This window comes from Chinchilla lanigera, unplaced genomic scaffold (assembly GCF_000276665.1).
Source record: "Chinchilla lanigera isolate Chin_1 unplaced genomic scaffold, ChiLan1.0 scaffold00056, whole genome shotgun sequence".
In the NCBI taxonomy this organism is placed as follows: Eukaryota; Metazoa; Chordata; class Mammalia; order Rodentia; family Chinchillidae; genus Chinchilla; species Chinchilla lanigera.
In genome coordinates this window covers 11494318-11516774 of record NW_004955457.1, presented here as the reverse complement: position 1 = coordinate 11516774, position 22457 = coordinate 11494318, and the positions used below count along the sequence as shown (strand labels likewise).

Below are 22457 nucleotides of genomic sequence, written 5' to 3'. Positions count from 1 at the left end.
TTCCAAGGATTAGAATAGAAAAGAAAATTGGTAGACACTTGTAATCCCAGCAGTCTTTGGAAGCTGAGGCAGGAAGATAACAAATTTGAGCCTAGCCCAGGCAACTTAGTGAGACGTGCTTTGAAAAATTACATGTGTGTATGTATGTATGTATGTATGTCTATGATCAGACTGGCGATGTAGCTTATTGCATGCAGAGCCCCTGGGTTTGATCCCCAATACCACCACCAGCACCACCACCACACAAAAAAATCTAAGCTAGCGATTCATAACTCTTCTCAACTAAAAAGTGATACTATGTGGTTATTTTGTTAACTGCTTTTTCAAAAAAGAATTTGTTTCCTTTGCCTCCTTTTGCCTTTGGAAACATTTATAATCTAGGGTTATTGATTGTGGTTTCTTTTTTTATTTTAAAGAGAAAAGAACAAAACAAAGTAACAAAAACAAAGACAAAAACTATAAAAACGATACAGAATTTCAAAGCAAGATGATAGGAAATGTACAATGGTTGTTGTATTACTTACTGTTATCTTCAAAGTAGTTGTTCAGGTTACCAGATATATGTATGCAAGATTGATCAGACAATTAAACATTAATGGTTCCTTTCAATAAACCAATAGAAATTAGTAGTACAATTAGCTATCTTGTGAATATATATATTCCTTTTTTTTTTTCCTTCTTTCCCTCATCCCAGTTCTTTCCTGTTGAGCAGTTTCTTTCCCTTTCACAATGTATATTGCTTTAGTTTTATTTACTCTTTCAGGTTCTTAAACTGGGGAGACAATATGGTGTTTACACATACAGGTCTGATTTATTTCTCTTATGAGTATGGTCTCTAGTTGCATCCATGTGGTTTCTAGACTGGGGAAGAGATAAGGTTGGGACAAGAGTGCATTTTTGACAATTAACTACCACTTACAGAGATGACAGGTGCTCTATTTATTAATCGTTAGAAAGTGATTTTACATTCAGTATCTTATTTGATGTTATCAGCTTCTCAGAACGGTTGAATCAGGGTTTTATGTCCTCCGTCTTGTAATTGAGGAAGTTGAGAAAGTATTGTCCCATATTGTAGTAAGTGGCAGTGCTGCTGTTAACAGAAAAGATCGCTGGTTCAGAGACTCACGTACTTTTGACTCAATCACAGAATCTTCCTACAGAACTAGGGCAAGAAGGGGCTGGGGATTTAGCTCAGCGGCAAAAGCGCCTTCCTGGCAAGCGCAAGGTCATGAGTTCGGTTCCTGGTACCAGAGGAAAAAAAAAAAAAAAAAGAAGAACTAGGGCAAGAAGATGATGTTTGGCAGTAGACAACTTTGAATATATAACTAACATTGCTTTGTTTTGCAAACCTTGAAAATCATTTAGCTGCTTTTTTTGCTTTTAGCTTTTCTTTTTCCAATAAGGTTAATGATCCTTGGCAATTTATATTCCATAAGGTTGTTACATTTAAAATGCTTTGGGAAAAAAATGCTTTGGAGCATTTCATTATTTTAAATTTATCATTATTGTTATTAACCACTTTTATTTATCCTTATGTTATGATTGTTAATTCTTTAGTCAGACATACATAACTACGTTATAGTCACATTTAATGTGTGAATGGGAGGAAAGGAATTCAGGAAAATAAAGTGTGCCAGGATTTGTACATTCAGATCAGTGCTACTTTCTAAGCAGTGACCATGAGAATGTGTATATTTGTTGTCATTGCTTGAAATGACCATTAGATCTCATTTTTAAAATAACAGCTTCAGGATTTTATTTGCATTTTTATAAAGATGTATCTATTTAACATGAAAATATCAGGCAGTAGTTTACTTTTAGGTTTATATGATTCTCAAGTAATTTTCAGAACATTTTTATTTGGGTGTAGATTCAGCAACACAAACTCAACAGGTTTGTCGAGTACTTCTGTAGGTTAGTTGGTTAGAAAGTATATTTGAAGTAATGATCACTGGTTTGCTTTTTCCCCTAGTCAGCAGATAAACAGCGAGCTCTAGAGGAAACCAAAGCCTACACCACCCAGTCATTAGCAAGCGTTGCCTACCTGATAAACACCTTGGCCAACAATGTCCTGCAGATGCTGGATATCCAGGCATCCCAGTTACGAAGGATGGAGTCTTCAATCAATCACATTTCACAAGTGAGACCATGCTATTTTCTACTTTCCTAAGAGGAACATTTAATAAAGCTTGTCTTGTAATGCTGCAGCCTTTATTATGTGAGTTAATTTTCATGTATGGCTTGGGAAATACAAACTAATACTAGATTTTTTTTTTTTTTGGCTTCTGTCTTTTTGTGGTGCCATTATATTTATGCTTTGATAGAAAGTAAATGTTAATATATTTTATTACGTTTCAGTTGTCATGGTAAAATAATCAGCCCTGAAGTGAAAATTTGTTTTATTTCTTCTAATTTATGCTAGATTTTACATTTTATCATCTTTAAAAACAGAAATACTGGCTTATTTAAATTTTTCTGTTGTTATGGTTTGTGTTTATTGGAATGGTATCTTCCAGTAATAGACTAAGACCAGCAAACCTTATTAAAATATCTTTAAACATTTTTATTATAGAAGTCATGTTCACAAAAATATGGGAATAAAAATAGAAAACTCCTTTTATCACTACCTGACTTTTTTTTAACCAAGAAATAAGAATAATTAAAACATTTAAAATACATTTTGTACAATTCATGTCAAGATTTGAAATTTTTAAAAAATTCTGTTTAAATGCACAGGTTGAATTCTTTGTTTAAAAATTCATTTAACTGTGAAATCTATTTGATGCTCTTTAGACTGGAAGATTATGATTCTTTTCTTGTTTTGTTTTTGGTGGTAGGGATTGAACCCAAGATCTCACACGTGATAACCACATATTCTAACACTGAGGTATACCTCAGTCCCTAGAAGATTATTCTATAGAGTAAAAGAAAACATTTTCTGTCTTGAAAGCAAATACCTAGTAAATACTCTAGAACAGGGAGTGACAAACTTTTTCTGTAAAGGGGTAGATGATAAATATTTCAGGTTTTGTGAGTCATGGAAGACCTCAATTTTATATTCCTGTATGCGTTTTTAAACAACTATTTAAAAATTGTTAAAACCATTCTAAGGTGTGGACCATATAAAACAGTTTATGGATCAAATTAAGCATGTAGCGATAGTTTACCAGCCTCTGCTCCTAAATTTTTTTTTTTAAAGAGTATTACTCTTTTTAGGGGAATGGAACCCAGGGCCTTGCACATTGCTAGGCAAGTGCTCCACCAGTGAGCTACTCTATCAACCCTTCGTGAATTTTATTTGGAGATAGGATCTTGCTAAATTGTCCATGCTGGGCTCAAACTTGAGACCCTCTTCCTTGGTCTCCCAAGTAGCTGGGACTAGTGTGTGCCGTAATGCCCTGCTTGAAATGTTTGAACCCTAACTTTTGTTATTGTCTATACTATTATTACAGTCTGCTTTTAGGGGCAGGCATAGGGTTCCTGCATCCAGAGTTTCATGCAGCTTGGATAAAGTACTAAGTTCTGAGAATTTGTAGAAAAGATTGAGCTGAAATGAAGACATAGAGGTTCAGTCAAGCCAAGGACAAGATCACATGTCTGCTATAATGGTAGCAGGCTTTAGGAGCTGTTGTAAAGCTCTGTTGAATGTTTCAGGACCAGTGGACATTAGATATTGGAGTATTCCCATTATTGTCTATCTTTTTTCTTGTTTCCTTGCTAAGAACCAAAGCACATTATAGCTTCATTAGGTGCTTGCTTTTTTCTCCGTTGCAGTGAAAATGAACATTGAATAGAATTGGAGATGGAAGAGTTGGGGTCTAGATTTTATGCTGGCTTTTCTACTGCCTTGTAGTACTTTTGACTGTGGGATCTTCAGTTTTCTCTTCAATGAGATTATAAAACTAATTAGATAATTTATGAGCTGTCTTCTGTCTTCAATTCTTTATTCTTCTGAGTTTCTCTCAAAGAAGGTTGACTTGTCTTTGCTCTGTTATCTACCTCAGTCTATTCCTCATGGATCTCAACTGCTGGTACTCTGATATAACTGATCTGTTTCCCAGGTTACTTTGAATTGGAATCTAGTGGGAATTCCTTTGACTATCAATTATGTATTAGGAGACAAAATACTTCAATGAAATAAAGTAATAATCCGTGCTCACCCACCATAGCACTGGGGATTGAAGTTAGGGCCTTTGCGTTGTGCAGCGTCCCCAGCCTTCCCCCTTTTAAAAATTTTTAAATTTTGAGACAGAGTCTTGCTCAGTTGCCTAGACTGGGCTTGAACTTGTGATCATCCTGCCTTAGCCTCCCAGAGTGCTGGGATTATAGGCATGAGCCACCACACCTAGGTATAACCAGTGTTTTCTAAATGTCATTTTTTTTTTTAAAGGATAGACTTGATTAGTAACATATAGTAATGGGACACTTTTGATACTGAGAGGACAATATAATATTAAGTAGTGTACCAGTTTATACTACACTCAGCATACCTGTAAGGCATATTAGGAGAGGTTTTTGATACGGAGTTTAGGGATGGTGAATTTTACAGAGGTTCCATTGTTAGCTTTGTTGTGTTATCCTGCCAGTTCTTTGGTAGTATATAGTATTTAAAAAATAACAAAAAGTTTTAACCTCAAAACTGATGGTAGGAGTTACATTAACATATTCACTAATATGTAGTCTTCAGAGCAAACATTTAATTTTCCTAAATACTTGTGCATCCAAGCACGTACACCTTTAAGTCAGGGTAGCAAAATGTATGAAGGTGACTGCCATTTACTTTGTCTATTTCTGGTAAGTTAAAAAGAAAGGTTTAGAGGGTCAACCAAAATGGTGAAGTGGTAAGCAGCAGAGAAAGAGCCTCTCTTGAGTGTTCATTGCCGTCCAGATGCTGGAATATAGCAACATGAGGAAGATAAGCTGGGAAGTGGGTTTCCCAGGCCCAGGGAACATCCGAGGCATGAATTGAAGCCCATAGGGAGAGTGAAAGGAGAAACTTTAATGATGAGGAAGGAGGTAGCCAGCAGCGCCTTGTCCCTTAGATGGGATTCACTATGTGAGAGGAGGGATTCAAACCTGAGGACATATGGTGACTGCTGTCCTCTATGGAGAGATGTAGCAGTGGAGGAGAGCAGCAGATGTGAAGGACTGCACTAGCTGGTGGTGAGTGCTAAGGGCTCAGTTGTCCCATGGAAGAGAGCAGTTGGCCAGGAGCCATCTTGGAGAGGGGCTGGCTCCATCTAGCTGTTCCCAACTGGGCTGAGGCCTACAGAAGGAGTGCTTGGGGCTGCAGGCTGAATGAGTCTGGTCTTGGCCCAGAAGGTGCAGGATTGCGAGATTATCCACTACCCTATCACAAAGCTACTGCTGGCTCACTGGGATAAATCAAGATGGACTGGGACTCTGTCTTCACTCGTCTACCAATGACAGCAGAGATATACCTGGAAGTGGACATTTTTCTTTCCTTTGTCTTACTTGTTTTTTTGTTGTTGTGGTGGTGGTTTTGTTTTTTTCTGCTTCATTGCTTGATCTTATTTTTATATAAGTGTGACCATGCTGTCTATCCTCTTTGTGGTTCTTGTTCTGTTCTTCTTTTTATCTCTTCCTTCTCTTTTCTTTCAGTCTTCTGCCCCAGTTTCCTGAAGTTGTCCTCCAGCCTTCTAATCTCTTCATCTTCTACTTCTCTATTTTTTCCCTAACCCCTTTTAAATTTTAACCCTTGAGGGTAAAATGGACATATTAAGGGCTTATGTACTGCATATAATTTTTTGGTCTGTTTTAGATTGTGTTATGTAACTACAAATCTGGTTCATATGATTAAAGGTGGCAAATTAATGGTTACCTCAATTTCTTTTCTTTTTTTTTTTGGTTACCTCAGTTTCTAGGCTGTGATTTTTACTACTGGTGTAGCCAGAAGTGACATAATTGTTCTAAATAGTTATTCTTCCTGGTATTCCAAGACTGAAATTGACTAAGGGTCATAGAAAATGCTGTGCACAGTGCCAAAGAACCAGGGGCTGGGCCAAACAGGCGGGAACTTCTCATCCCCAACAAATTGAAAAGGTAGGATCTTGCAGCAGAATCAAAACTCAAAATCTGGGGCTGGGGATTTAGCTCAGTGGCACAGGGCCTGCCTGGCAAGTGCAAGGTCGTGAGTTCGATTCCCGGTACCAGAAAAGAAAAAAAAAAAAAAAACCCCGAAAAACTCAAAATCCAAGTACACCTGTAAAATACCTTGGAGAAATTGTCACTTCCTACAGGTTTTAGTACTAGCAATAAAGCAACCCACAAAAGGCAATTTACAAGCATCACCTCAGGAATTAAACTAAAAACAGAAAAGAAAATGAGAAGACACTTAAACAAGGTGCAGCCCCAGACATTCAGTTCACCAAAGGCAAACCCGGGGTCAATGAGGTTAGATAGTCTGAAAGCCACCCACCTGGTCTCTCTGACATGGTAACAACAAAGCAAGTGAATGACGCTCTAGAAAAAAATCAAATCAGAAATAATTTCCCAGTTAACTGCAGAGATGGTGTCCACAATGAAAACCACGCTTAGTGACTACAGCAGATACAGATAAAAAAAATAGAGGAGCTTAAGAAAGTGTTGGAAGCCGTGATGCTCAGCATAGGAAAGAAATGGAGGGGCTGGGGATTTAGCTCAGTGTCACAGCTCCAGCCTGGCAAGCTGGAGGTCGTGAATTTGATTCCCGGTACCTGGGGGAGGGCGGGGGGAGAAATGTAAGCCATAAGGCAGACTTAATCAAATATCCAGAGGAATAAAAATTCCATTGAAAGTATCCATGGTAGATTAAGCCAATGTGAGGACAGGACCAGGAAGACAAACACAGGCAGGGATAGAGAGAGGGAGAGGAAAGGAAGAAAAGGGTCAGGGAGGCGCAGGGGTAAGGAGGGCTGAGAGAAAGACTGAAAGGAGACGCAAAGAACTTGAAGCAGCCTTCTTCCCCATGCCAAGAAATGGATAGAGCTTACTGGGCCAGGTGTTTGTTGAATTAGTTACATGGTACGTCAAGGAGATAGAAAGGAATGATTGTATAATAAGACTGGAGGTAATTCTTAAGAGTAGGATATTGAAAGGCAATGGAAGGTATAAACCTTGAAGAATAATTTTTTAAAACTTTATATATGTAAAACTGCTTAAGGTTATCAGTATGCAGTCATACATATAATGTGGAATTTATACACTTCCTAATTAATTTTCTCTTTATAGTTTTTTTATTACTTTATAAAAAATAACAAACATCACCTACCCAGTTTTTTAGTAACTTACTTGTCTTACGAGAGATGCATAATTTGAAGCATGTGTTTGCAATTTAAATAATGAAATGTTTCGTTAAAACAGTAGCTTACTAAGCAGACATTTGAGATCTACTTAAAAACACCCAACCTGGTTAATCCCCCTTTTCCCACACTGATGGACAGCTAACTGAGGTAGTGCTACCCGGTGCTGTCAGTCTCAGTTACCTGTGGTGATGGGAAACAGCAGTGCACGGATGAGCCAAAGCGAAATCTTTTCTCAGTATCTTCCTGTCATCCACTGTGGCCTGAGCATGTGCTGAGTTCCTGAGGGAAATGTGGGAGCTGGGCTCGGGCTTGCAAGGAGCTCTGTGAGTCAGTCCAGTGGCCTCAAGGCAGGTGAGGTCTCTCACAGGACTTGGGGGCACTGTGCGGCTGAAGTGTTTTCGGGGAGACGGCAGCATGCGACCGCCATGAGAAGAGGGGAACATGGGTTACTGAGGAGCCATGAGAGAGAGCTGTGCAAGTGCAGTGACTGTGAGCTTCTGGTTCGCAGAGTTGGTGGCAGTTGATAGTATTAACATCAGGTGTACTTGTATTACAGCGGTCTTTGCTACCTGCGTTTTACTTGCTACAGGTGAGTGCTGTCATGGAGGCCTCTTCTAAATAAGAGCAAGTATATTGCCAGATAATTAATGCTTTGGAAACTCAGGACAAATTTGAAATAATTTTCTATTAAAATTCTAATTAAATATCACTGTGGAACCTATACTTCCAAAAATTTAACTTAATGCCTTTTAGTATTGCAGTGTTGAAGAATATTATGAAGACAGTGGTGATTACTGAAAAGTGTGTTTAATTTAGGAAAAACAGAGCAGCCATATTTTTTATTTAAAAATACTGTATAGGAACTTTATTAAATATTGTTAAAAACTGCTGATTGGTTGTGAGTTGATGAATGTTGAAGCTAGGTGATCGGTACCTCACAGGTGGTTTCACTATATTATTCTAATTTGAATACTTGAGATTTTCTACAAGAGGAAGTTTAAAAAATCTTGAAATACGCAATTGTTAAAAACTTCAGATCTTTGGGACCAGATGCCCTCCTTATGTATGGAATAGGTTCAGCATTCATTGAGTTTTTATTCAAGCTATAGATAAAACCACAGCCATTCTCTGAAGATCTGTTTGGTCTATTTTTCTGTCTATAGACCTGCATTTCAGCCTAGTGTGGTAATGGGATGGCAAAACTACATAGTAATACTCTGATTTCATAACCATATATTACCTTCATTATGGTAGACATTTAAAAAAAGTTAACATTGCCAAATAACTGTTTTTAGGTAGTCATTAGAGGCATTAATCTTGTTTTTTTTTAATCAGGGAGTAGGTTGTGCTAGGGGTCAACCCAGAGCCTTGGAGGCATTAATCTTGGGTCAACTCTTGTGAAAAGTTTGGAACTTTTTGCTATGTGAAAGTGAATAATGTAAGAAATAAACTTAAATTAGTCTTCCTTCTGAATCTTTGATTCTCAGCCAGACAGTTTTGCCCTCAAGTGTACATTTTTAGTTGTCATACTCAGAGTGAAGGAGTGCTCACAGCAGTCTGCCTGGACACTGTATACCTTCTCATGCTCAAGACAGACCCCACCACGGAGAGTGTTCAGGCCTGAGCATCAAAGTTCCATGTTGCTGTAAGTGTAGAATTCTTCTGTGGTTGGTCAGGTTTGCATTTCTGAGTAAGTTAAGTATGTTTCTAAAAACTAAGGAGATTAAAAGCAAGATCTCAAAGAGCATACTTTTCTGATGTTTTCTTTTGGCAGGCACAGGGCCATGAGTTCGATTCCCGGCACCCCTGCAAAAACCCCCAAAACTTAAAACAAGATTACTGCCTTGGTCAGTTTTTGATGTAAGCTTAATTTAGACATTTATTGTGGAAGAGTCTTTTGCTTTTAAGACCTCTTAGTTGTAGAGAAGTAGTCTTTGAGCTGGGCATGGTGGCGCACACCTGTAATTCCAGAACTCGGGAGGCTGAGGCAGGAGGATTGTTGCGAGTTCGAGACCAGCCTGGGTTACAAAGTGAGCTCAAGGCCAGCCTGAACTGCATAGTGAGACCCTGTCTCAAAAAGACTGAGAGAGAGAGACAGAGAGAGAGACAGAGAAAGAGAGAGAGGCTTTAAATTTGTTTCAGGTTTAGCTCATGCACAGTGATGGTGAACCTTTTAGAGCTTTCAGTGATTGCAGCCAGCCAGCTGTGGCACATGTGCCATAGGTTCGCCACCACTGTGAGGGGATTCAGAAGGATAAATGATAGCTTTGAGATTCCAAGTAATATTTAATAATGTCAGATGTTTATCATCTCTTGATTGTTACCAGCTACTTCTTTTAGAAAGGAGAAACTGACATGTAGGACTGAGGAGGAGTACACTTGAAAAAAAAAAGTGTCTGTTAATTTGCTTGAGCCAGAAATGGTGGTAAGACATGTGGTCAGTTTTGGTGTTTTAAAAGGCTTTTGACTGCATCCCTCAAAGAAAAAGACATTTCATGTTGTAGCCAGTGCCTCATTCATGTGCATATTTATATATAAAACAGATGTGTTTCAAGAAGCAGTAGTTCCTGTGTGTACTTGCTGTCTTCTGTTCTGTTTCATTTGAAATAATTACTACTTAACCACTAAATTGCAACTTGCAGTTTAAAATATGATGCTATAGTGTATTAATCACGTGAGAAATTCACTCTTCGTTAGCAGATAGAAGGCTATGTAAAAATACATTATCATTTGTACTAAATTAGATCTGATGTGTTTAATGAATCTAAATAAATTAAGGACATGTTTGATAAGGATTATGTCATAATAAAATATAAGCAGCTTTGCCTAATACAGTTTTTCTGTGAAATGCACACTCATTTTTAATATTATATTTTAGCTGCCCCTTTTTTAAATAAAAAGATGTTTAAACACTAATAGAACTTTTAACGTATTTTAAAATATAAGCAGATTAATCAATGGGGCTTCCTTGATCATTGTATTAAGCTACATCTTCATGGAGAGGAAACGTTAGCCTGCATTGAACTTTCCATGCAGGAACCAGTTAATGTTTTAGAGTTTGTGGGTCATAAATTCTCTATTACTGCTGTTTATCTCTGCTGTTGCAGTATAAAAGTCGCCCATAGACAAGTACGCATGTGAGCAGCATGGGTGTGTTTTAATACAATTTGAAGTTTGAATTTCATGTAATTTTGACATACGACATTTTTTGGTTTTGTTTTCCCTAGCCATTAAAAAAAATGTAAATACCACTCTTAGCTTGTGGTTTCTAAAAATTAGGTGGTGGCCATATTTTACCTGTGGGGCCCCACAGTTTGCCAGCCTTCGTGTTGACCTAAAAATGGAAAAAGTTGGTAGTCCGGAAAGGAAAAAATAAGCAAGTGAATATGAACAGCAATGCTAGATCTCTGGCCATTTGTATTTTGATTTTTCTGGATACCAGAGCATACATTTTTGTATTGTCTTCTTAAAAATATTATATCTTACAGACAGTTGATATTCATAAAGAGAAAGTTGCAAGAAGAGAAATTGGTATTTTAACTACCAATAAAAACACTTCAAGGACACACAAGATTATTGCTCCAGCCAACCTTGAACGACCAGTTCGTTATATTAGAAAACCTATTGACTATACAATTCTAGATGACATTGGACATGGAGTAAAGGTAGGTATAGTTTTTGTCAAGCTTTTAAAAATAGTTCATAGTGGAACTCTCTGGAAAGTAAGCTGTTGTCTTTCCTAGAGGACCAAGTCCTGATCTAGTTGTGGCTGTGAAGATTCTTTACTCTTGTAACTTTTAAAAAATCTTTTTTGCTTTTCTTAGTGCTGTGTTCTTAAGTTTTGAAAAGTCTTCGAACAAATTGCATTTGCTTAATCAATTAAAATAATACCACATATAGAACACATAAAGTGTGGTATGATTTTTCTAATGTTTTAATGATTTAATATGACTGAAAAATTATCTGGCATTTTATTAAAATGTTTATCTTCCCTCAAATTTATCAGCAGACTTTTGGCATTAGTTTTCAGAAACAACATATTAATAAACCTGTACTTTGATTTTTTTCCTAGAATTTCTTTTTTTAGGGTGAAATAGTGCAGATAAAGGTACAGTAATATATGAATTAATATTTCTAGTGTTTTTGAGTATGTAACCACTACGTTGCAGCTGGCTTTTATGCCTAGTATGCAGTGGCATCTTCAGAACCGAGCATGGCTGAGGCTGTAGCTGAGAGGTGGCGGGTGCTCTGTGCAAGCGCAGAGCCACCCTGAGTTTAGTCCTCTGTACCACAAACAAAACAAAACTAGCAGGAACACCAGCTACAACTGAGGGACATGTACATTTCGTTTACATTAGTGTTTGTACTGAAAGCGATTTAGAGCCTCAGCTAAGTATTAAGTTATTTGAAAGACAGTGACTTACAAATTGTGACATCTGTGGTGAAACTATATGCAGTTGATTTTTTTCTAGTATGTCTATTTAAATAAAAAATACACCTAGACTGTTAAAGTCAGAAGCCAGAAATAATTAAACCTAAATTTAATGTAGCTCAAGGTAATAAGAAAATATACAGTGTAAAATTACTTTTAAAATCTTTTTCTTCCTTAGAGTTTTGATGTAAGCTTTATTAGTTGGAATTTGATATTTAATTTTATATGCTTTTAGGTTATTTAATTAGAGCATGTTAAAGTATTATATGTAACTGGATAATTAATAAATAACTGAAGTTTATTTTAGCTTGGGAAAATTTATTCAATGCCAACAGCTGTTAATAGATTGTTTTAGGTACTGTCAGAATCTAATGCCAAAAGACATGTGGAATATTTTTTTAAAAATCACATTTGTGCTTGCCTGTTAATGTAAAAAGATCACCTCCTGCAACTCTTGTTTAATCTTCAGAGTAAAATATTCCTGTGGGACTCTGTAGTCCTAGTGTTTAAGGGTACTAATTTGAAGAGATCATTAATGAAATTTTCTGAATAAAACAGTGTCTTAAATAATTTCACCAAAGAAACTCCTATTCATGACACATTCTGCTTTAATCACTCTTTCTGTGATCTACTGAAACATTATTTCGTTAATGCTGAATGCTTAACTTGTTTTTTCTTTGTTTTTTTCCTTTCTCTTCACATCCTGAAGTTCCAACTAACCTTTCAATGCTTTTTTTCCTTACCTCTTTATTTGCTCCATTTATGCATTAAGTGGTTGCTTAGATTTAAGGTAAGAGATTCCAGGGCTGGATTTCCATTCTTTTTCTTATATAGAATATTACATACGGGGAGTAAAGAGGTGGTTGGCACTTGGCCTCTTAAAACCAACAGATAATTCCTCTTTATTTTTTGTCGTGCAACTTTGTGGTGTGTCTTCATGTTCCTCGAGGGTAGATATTTTTGTCTCTTTGTTCGCCACTCTATCTTTTGTGCCTAGAACAGTGCCTGACACAAATTAGATGTTTAGCATTTGTTGAATGAATGGTTATTTTGCAATGTTACTATATTTTGTGAAATGAAAATATAAACTACCTTATCATAAAATGTTATGAAATAAAGTTAGCCGAATTTTTGTAAATGTAGAAATTTTGTTATAGATTAGAGGGCCAACTAATGTGCTTTATTTAACCCTCCCCCTGTGTAATAACCTTTTTATTCTATAAATGGTATCCTTTATTATGTACCTTGTAAACAATATGTCATTATCTTTTGACTCTTAATATAAGGAAATTGAGAAGAAAATATTTACTGTTATGTGTTTTTTTAAAGTTGCAGTATCATATATAAGGATGTTTTTTAAAAAAATAGCTATATACATTTCAGTATAGCTGACTTTAGTAGTTCTTAAAGGTGAACATTGGCAAAACATCAAGAGCTCATGATAATCTGTAATAAAGTGTAAGTTAAGAAATAGACATGGCTGAGGTATTGCTCAGTGGTAGAGCACTTGCCTAGCACGTATGAGGCTGAGTTTGATCCCCGGCACTGCAACAACAGGTGTCTGTGGGAAGAATTAGAGATAATTTTTCCTGTTTTAATTTGTTTTAGTAACAGTTTTGTTATAATGTGTTCCATTTTGGTAGTTTTCAGGATTAATGGTAAAAGTAATTCAGTTATAATGAAGAAGCCTATCAAACAAATTTCTAAAATTATTTTCACCAAATTTAGTATGAATTCTTTCTGTTTTCTTTTTCTTAGCTGAATTTTGTAATTCCTTTCCAAATGTGTGTTCTTTCTTTCTGATGCCCTGTTATTGGCCATGTTCTCCATGTAGTAACCGAGTTGGCTTGAGTTGGAATCACTACCTTGTCCTAACCCAGGCCACAGACTTCTTACTTGGTCTTGGTAGATACATATCACCAGAGGTGCCCAGGCAAGTGTGCTCTGTGCATTACTGATTGGAAGGTTGGCTCTAAACACTGAGTCTTAGTGAGTTAGGCATGTGGGATTGTGGGCACATACCTTGGGCTTGAAGTCTAAAGGTTGCAGCCAACTAAACCAAAAGGACGGTGTGTGGCTTCCTTTACTCTTTTCCTCTAACATCTTTGTTCAGGTTTTGGTTACTGATGCCCTGCCCCCGAACATGATAAATACAGAATGCACCTCATCATGGTCTAGAAATGTCCACATTTGTAATCCATGGAAAACTTACTGGAATTCTACTAAGTTAATTCCAACTTATTACTTCCAGTACAACGCATGGTGAAAGTGAAGATACTAAGGCATATTTGTAGTTGTGGGAAGCCAAGGGAGTCCTAAGGCCAATCAGAACAATGGCTAACTGGAACAAAGGTCTCAACCCAGGCTGAACCAGGGGTTTTATTCATTGGCGAAGAGGGGAGTGGCTTCAGGATGAGTGACTGTGCGAGTGGTGGGAAATATGTGAGTGCTGTCAGCTGGGCTAGGTAGGAGGCCTGAAATCACCTCTGAATATGGAGAGCTAGAGATAGAAAGATGGAGAGAGGGAGAGGGGGAGAGAGAGAGGGAGAGAGAGAGAGAAATTTGCATATCACAGATTGGGTAGTATCTAGTGTTTCAGGGTGGGTGCTTCTGTTTTGATGTGTAACTTTCATGCCCTGAGAAGTCATAGTCTTTTTTTCCCAAGGCTTATTCTTAGAGGCCTACTTCACACATACTACTTGGGAGTTACAGGCGGGACATCACAGACCTGTCCTATAGCTTTTAAGACTACACATCAGCACCTCAGGCTAGATCCATTTACATTGCTTGAAGCCAATTGAGGGGTAAAGACAAAACTTAGCCAGCTCTGTACATACCAATACACAGAAATAGGGCCAGGTTTAGCCAAAATGGAAACAATTGCTCTTCTTCCAAGGAGAGTCGTCCTGGTGGTCCTCCACAATAAGTATATAAAATTCTTGAATCTACTGGATCAAATAAAATTTCTTCTTGATCTTTCAGAGTTTAGGATCTGTTTTCATGTAGGAAATAGGCCCAGCTGAGGGACTCCTAGAGAGATCTAACAAGGTTACACTTAGATAAGATCCTGTAACTTCACATTTAGATAGAACCCCTAGCATCTTTGTTCCCTGCACCAAAAAGCTCTGTTCTGGAAACCCGAAGGATTAGGTCCTGGGTGGGACTGCAGTGGACAGGGAAGAAAGTCCGGCGCTGCTTGGCCAGTTTCCTTCCATCCCAAGTTTGTACAGACACAGCCTACGCGGTGACTTTGGTGTGGTGCTGGGATTGAACTTGACTGTGTGTGTAAAGCAAGTGCTGTACCTCTTGAGTCACAACCCCAGGTCCAGATCCCATTCTTTTTTAACTTGAGTTCAGCTTATGGGTTTCTCTATGAAACCTTCCCCTAACAAGGTTTTCCCACAGCGGTATTTTTTTGTGTGTGAGAGATGTCTATAGAATTTGTAGACATTACCTTTTGTTTTAAAAATACCAGTCATATTTGTTCATTTTCCAAGCCATTGTGTCCCCTACACTCTCATTCTTTCCCAGAGGCCTTTAATTTTGTACTTAGTAGTTTCGTAGGTGGATGGTAATTGAGGGCTGTATCACAGACATCTTTTTATTAGTACATGTTTGCAGTACAGAACTGTGATGTTCACTTTGGGGGGACTTGCTGCATGTATATAACATGTCTTGTTCATTTAACGTGTCTTGTTTATTTTCATAACAGTTTACCTCTCCCTTCCCTGTCTCGGGAGTCTGCCTTGTTTCCTGCTCACACATACCATTTTAGCATGTGTCTGTCACTGTTCTGTTCACCTGTTGCAGCAGGTCATCGATCAGTGCGAGATTTCAGAGGAGGCGACGACTTCTGTGGAATAGATGCTTGGCTGACCAACTTCAAGTCCAGAGGATGCTAGAAAGCAATGCCATTTGTAATGAACCTCATGTTGCATGGGCACATGTCACTTAACGATGGGGCCATGTTCTGAAAACTGCACCAGTAGATAATTCTGGTTTTTGGGCAAAATCCTGGAGAATTTATTTACACAGACTATGACAGCTACAGAGTCACTAAATGATACTTAAGGAATCACTGTTAGAGTCTGTTGATGACACACTGTATAATATATTCAGATTCAGAGAGATATTGAATGCACCAGAAGAATGGAGCATGAAAGCTAGGGCAACGTAGAAAAAATATTAAAGCATAGTAATTGACCTGATGGGTAGTGTAGTTCTCCAGAGCGGGGGAGAACAGACCACCCACTGGCCATCAAAGAGCTGCCTCCATTATTATCTGTACTCCTTCACCCCAGTGGGATGGTGTTAGGACTGTGGCTGTGTGATAACCTTCATGATGTAAATGAAATAGTTCTTCTGTTTTGGAGGTATTCTCCAGTACGGAGAATAAGGGACTTTTCCCACTGTTCCTCCTGTGTAATACCTGCTTCATTTAGCTCGTGATGATTTTCTGTTATCGAATGGAATAGCACCTAAGTCAAGGATTATTGAAATCAGCCCTGAAAACTCCTTTCTGATCCCCTTTGGACAGTGCAGTGAGCACTCCTACTCGTAACTCAGGCCCAGCTTCTAGACATTTATGTGCCAGGTGATAGTTCTGCCCAGGCCTTCTTCCACCTAGAACTACCCCACCCTGGCCCCGGCCCCGGCCCCGGCCCACACTGCAATGCCCAGGCTGGCTTCAAACTCTTAGGCTCCCATGTAGCTGGGAGTATAGGCTCTCAGCACCATGCTTGGCCTTAGGTTGATACTTTTAAACAATTTCAAAAGGAATTACTGCAGTGAAGAGGATCCAGTCTTAGTTTGTTTGTTATTTGTCTTAGTTTATGGTGTGTGCAGACATACATAAACATACACATGTCAAGTTTCCTCTACACATACATAACTTAGTCTTGTGTTTTTCTGTTTGTCAGGAAATGTTTTCTTTTAAACACTTTTCCATAAAATAGTATTGTCCATGATGGCTACCTAATAAATAGGTTTTTTAAAAAAATTTTTATCTGGCACTTATTCCTGTTTTTCAGTCAGTATTTATATTCTGCATAGTGAGTGTATTTATTGTTTTACTTAGCACATGTTTTTCACAAAGGAAACCTGCTTTGGGAAAAGGTTGACAAACTCTTTTTTGCTAAATAGAAAGATACTAGAGTGTCAGGGAAGTACAAAATTAGATTTGATGTGACATAGGAACTCTGCTTTCTTAGGTGATTTGAATCAGTCATCCAGGCCATTAACCAAACAAAATACAATCATTTGAGGACTCTACGGGTCACAAAATGTAGTGAGCTTTTTGTTTATACAAATGCCCACCAGATTTTAATTTATAGATTGTTCATCATCTTACTTTTGAGGTGAGTTATAGAAGATACTGCAATTTAAAAAAAAAACACTTTACATATTGTAACATAAACCAGAGCTGGAAAGTTATTTTCAAATATTTTAGCTATCCCATGTATAGAATAAAATTATCTTTTACTCTTTATCTATTCTTGTTTCTTTTCCTTCCTGTCTCTAGCAATTTGATTTGTAGTTTACTGTTTGGTTCACTTCTCCCTCATCACTTACAGTAACTCTTTGGGTTTTATGTTGTTTAAGGTTGAGCTTAAAGGACTTTGGTTACTACTTCTAAAATCTTCTGGTATCATTAAATTGAGATATACAGTTTAAAAGCTATATTGGTTATTTTTCCCATTAATCTGAAAATTTTCCCCAGATATGGACTGATTAAAAAAAAAGTCTGGCATTTTCATTGTAAGGTATAATTAGTGTATCCTCTGCTTATTAATGAGGGAAAGAGCAAGGATAAGCTAATTTTTATTCTTATTTGATAATTGGTTTTTGATATTATTTAAAAGCAACAATGAAAGGATTACAGATAAATGTTTCACTTAAGAAATACTGACATTTCAAAGGTATCATTTGTCATTAAAGATTGTTTTAACATCACACACAACTTGTTCACTGGACTATTCGTCTGAACAGTTTGTTTCTTGATATGTTATTTCTTGCCTGTTCACACAAGTAGAAATTTAGCACTTTAAAAAAATCCCTCCCAAACCAAAGTTAATTTTGGTAGCCTTAATACTCTGTGTACAATTACGATTTATTTTAAAAAATCTGTATCTTGAAACCACAATTATAAATATATCCTGTCTTTAGTAGAATAATATCTTGCAACTTCATTTTACAAATATTTTAATATTGTACAAATATTGTTATTAGAAAATTGATATCCTTTTTGAAGTGTGTTTTGAAGATGGCAGTCCAAAATATTAGAGGCTTAGGCCGGGTGTGGTGGTGCACACCTGTAATCCCAGCACTTGGGAGGCTGAGGCAGGAAGATTGCTGCAAAACTCAGGCCAGGTTGGGCTACAAAGTGAGTTTAAGGCAAGCCTGAACTGCATAGTGTAACCCTGTCTCAAAAGGACAAAAAAAAACCTAAAATATTAGCGGCTTAGCATAGGGTATGGTATGAACCTGTTCGGTGAACATTATCTAACCCACTGGTAGTCTCAACCAACCTGAGATTATATGGGAACTGTATTTTGAGCGACTTCTTTTAGCTCCATATAAGATAATGAGATTTCTAGGGCTTTCTAAGTGCTGACATACTCCTTTGGTGACATTGTTATTCCCAGATTACCCATCTTTGTTGCCCTACAGTTTCAGTTGGGAATAGAATAGTGAATGGAGTCCTGGTGGCTCTGGTTTAAGGACTGTGTCATACCTTTCTCATGCTGGAATTAACCACCATGGGCCTCAGTAGCCCCAATTCCCATTGGAACGAGGGCATTGGCAGTGGCCCCTGGGGTGCTCACAGTTGAGCGGGACACATCAGCCCTACTGCATGGGTCAGGTGTTTAGGAATATACCCTGAACTTCTAGCAGTTTTCAGGTAGGTGACTTCCTCATGAGAGAACATTAGAGAAGTCTGAATTGTTGTAAGGGCAGTTGACAGTTTAAACAAGTTTTCTCTATAAATGCAGCTTGTATTCTCTAGTTACGGTGGATCATAGTCATAGCTGCATCTTTGTAGTTGGAAAATGTGTTTTATGGTATACTTGCTATCTAAAAAGAATGAAGTGCTTAAAGGCTTCATTGTTTCTGATTGAGTTACTTTAGAACTAAAATTTTTACAGTTACTCTTATTTCATTTCAGTTGAATGAAATATCAAATCATCTAACCAGTGATCTGTTGGTGTGATGGCCTAATGGCAAATAAATTCTTTGCATACAAGTTGATAATCATTTGAAGATATCATGTTAGGAAGAGTCCTTTGAGTACAACTGTAGAATGATAGAGTAGAAATCGCAAATGAAATGCATGGCCTCTAATTTTTTCCCTCTATTTAAACCTTCCCTCCTTTGTTAAATAGCTTAGCATTGTTTCCTTAAAGTGCCCCTTGATTTTATTGCATACAGGTTGAGCTTTCCTCGTATTTTTTAGGTGAGTACCCAGAACATGAAGATGGGTGGGCTGCCGCGCACAACACCTCCAACTCAGAAGCCACCCAGCCCCCCTGTGTCAGGGAAGGGGACACTTGGGTGAGTACATGACTAAGTAATAGTACAAGCATTTCACACGCACAAACACAACATATATTTAAATGATTTTTGAATGTTTAAAGAGACAACATTATCTTTCTAGGATTATTTTTTTGTGTGTATATAAGCTTTCCTTTTTCTGGGAAGCACATGTTTCTATTAAAAAAATCTGTTTAGAAATTGTTTTTCTAATGAATTCTAAATTGATAAAATCCTGGCAGTTCATGCTTTATTATAAACTGTAATCTAATTTTAATTCATGTATTTTTTCTAGAAAATTTTATAGTACTTTTACAGTTGAATTTAGACTATCCTTCTCAATGAAGGTTGTATAGATTATAAAGTTCTGTATACCATGTCATGATACTATTAAGCTTTGATTTAGCACTACAGAATTGGGCTCTGGATTTGACTTTTAGCAAAAGTTGTCAATTCACAGAAGAGGTTGACTTTTTTCTTAAGTAGCGTCATAGTATAAGCTTGGTTTATCACAGTCAAGATTTGTGATCAGGTGGGCATAGTGCAGCCCAGAAGCCAGATGACTTGACATTCTGGTTTATCGCTACCATTTGCGCAATTGTTCTGCATGCTCAGCCTCTCAACAGTTCAGTTTTTTCATCTGTAAAAGGGGGTAATATTTGTCCTCTATCAACTTTTCAGGGTCACTGTACCATAAATTGGATTTTAAAAGATTATATAAGACAAAATGTTTGACAACCATTGGCTTTATGATGTATATTCTAAAAGTTTTAAATTGGCAATCCTGTTTTTAGCCCCCTCACCAAAAAAAAAAGAGAGAAAAAGAAAATATCCCCCCAAAACAAAATCCAATCAAGCACCATAGATGAGGACAAGACAAAAGTAAGTTGGGGTGTCAAGGAGGATGCTATTGGAAGAGGAATTACAGTTAGGACAGTGAGAAACAAAGAATAAAAATGATTATCAACTAGGAGTAGGATGACTTTATCTGAGGTGGTCAGAAAATTTCTGCTTAGAATAGACAGGAAGGGTCCTGATGGATCATATAGATTTGATCTTCAGGTAGAATGATGCTGCTGTAGGATATAGTAGTGCAGAAATAAGAGTAGAGTGATCAGGAGGAGCTACGTTCCTGTGGAATGTTTGCGTTTGTACTGGGTGTATAGTGCCTAATGGATTTTGTTAGGCTTGCAACCAAGATTCTTTGATTCTTATAGTATGATATAATTCTGTATGGTGTATAGTGCCTAGTGGATTTTGTTAGGCTTGCAACCAAGATTCTTAGTATGGTGGTGCACACCTGTAATCCCAGCACTCTAGGAGGCTGAAACAGGAGGATTGCCAACTTTGAATCCAGCCTGGGCTACTTACTGAAGGTCCTGAGTTCAATCCTCAGAAACAGGAAAAACAAACAAAAAAACACCCAACAAAACAAAAGCAAATTATTAGTAAGATACCTGCTTATTTTCTAATAAAATAAACTTTTCTCGTGCTCACAAATTTTGAAGATTTGCTCATATCCTAGTACTTGTTTTCCTTGGGCAACAGCGGTGGTTCTGCAGGACCCTTGGAGACCAGGATTGTTGAGGACCACTTGGCCAGTTAATGGTAATGGTCACGGACTGTGCTTTCTAGTCTCTGATTAGTCACCATATTTTGTTCCCCTCTCGTGTTCTTTTAACGTGTTCTTGTCATTCTTTCACTCCGTTCACAATTAAGATTTTTTTTTTCTTAGATGAAACAGAGCATTTTTATTGTCTGGGAAACATTGAACATTTAAAAAAGTGTTTGGAAATTCTGATTTGTTTTTATATTTGTATTATGATTTTAGTGATACAGTTTTAGTATTTTAAATCCAAAGTCCTGACATTAATTTTTTTTTTCTTTTTGGTTTTTCTCCGGTACTGGGAACCGAACTCACGACCTTGCGCTTGCCAGGCAACCGCTTTTGCCGCTGAGCTAAATCCCCGGCCCAGTTTTCTTTTTTCTTTGATCCGTTTTCCCATCTGGTCCCCCTTATTTATTTTTAATTACCAAAGTATGCATTTATGTGAAGAGACTTTGAGGATCGTAGATTTAGCAGGGTCATTACAAAATCCTGTCACTCAAAGTTAACAAGCGATGCATTGAGTGGCCCTGGAGGATATTCTCAGAGAAACTCTGGGAGCCTTGTAGAACGAATTACAAAGTACATGTCAGCCGAGCCAGCATTACTTGAGGAGAAGACAATGTTAGTTTTCGTGTCTTGAGGTGCCAGTTTTTATTCTTTTAAAGACCAGAATCTCATCTTCAGGATGTTAGTTTCATACTTACCACTGTCACAAAGGATTTGGAAACTTTAAATGGAGACGAAAAGTAATTTAGTAGTCACTAATGTTCCAATATGCACCTTATTTTATGATATAATTCTACATTTGCTATCTTACTCTTTTTAACTTTTTCCTTTAAAAGGAAAAGTTGGGAAAAAAGAGGGAAATACATGTTAATAACTTTAGTTTCACTTGTATTTTACAGTGCGGCATAATGAAGTAAAAGGATTTAAGTGTTTTTATTTTCTTGATACGGGTTTTGCTGTGTTTCCCAGGCTGTTTTTGAACTGAGGGGCTCAGTGACGATCCCACCTCAGCCCCTAAATACTGACACTGCAGGTGTGCACCCGCTAGCCTTGCTTTTGTGGTCTTTTAGATTTTTTTTTTCTCCTCTTCATAAGTGTGGTGGAACCCTGAGGAGGGAAAGAGGAAAGAGATCAAGGCAGAAACTGAGAAGGTCAGGTTGTGAGAATGGAAGATGAGATAAAATCGTATATTTTTGTGTTTGAAATACTTCACTTTCTGTGTATTCAGTATGTAAAAAGTTGCGAAATGACTTGTTATGGCTGGTATTGATCATAAGTGTGGGTTGTGGACCCAATATCTTGATTTGTTGTCCCTGTTCAAACATCTTGGGGAAGGAGAGAGGGGAGAGGGAGATCATTATTAGTAACTTCATGCAGTGCAATGCGAGACTGACGTGAGAAGTACAGGACTAAAGTAGCTCTAAGGAAAGGACAGTGTCTAGGAAACATTGGCTTCAATGGTGGAGAACCTTTGTGCTCTTGAGAATAAATGAACAAAATTGCATTAGCACAGGGAAATGAAGCTGGAGGTTGAAAAATAACAGCACGTACTCAGCAGAACTCTAATGGTGGAGAG

At 37.5% G+C, this 22457-nt stretch overlaps 1 protein-coding gene across 12 annotated transcripts in view; it reads left to right on the top strand.

Moving 5' to 3' along the window:
* Positions 1-22457, top strand: part of Abi2 (abl-interactor 2) — a gene marked incomplete at its 5' end in the record, with an annotated part of 110842 nt that overhangs the window by 45918 nt on the left and 42467 nt on the right. For 6 of the 12 annotated variants that reach the window (XM_005397024.2, XM_005397023.2, XM_005397018.2 and 3 more), the window contains 4 exon segments: positions 1973-2140; positions 10793-10969; positions 12509-12526; positions 19190-19287. In XM_005397024.2, coding sequence (XP_005397081.2) covers positions 1973-2140; positions 10793-10969; positions 12509-12526; positions 19190-19287 — 461 coding nt within the window. 12 annotated transcript variants of the gene reach the window in all.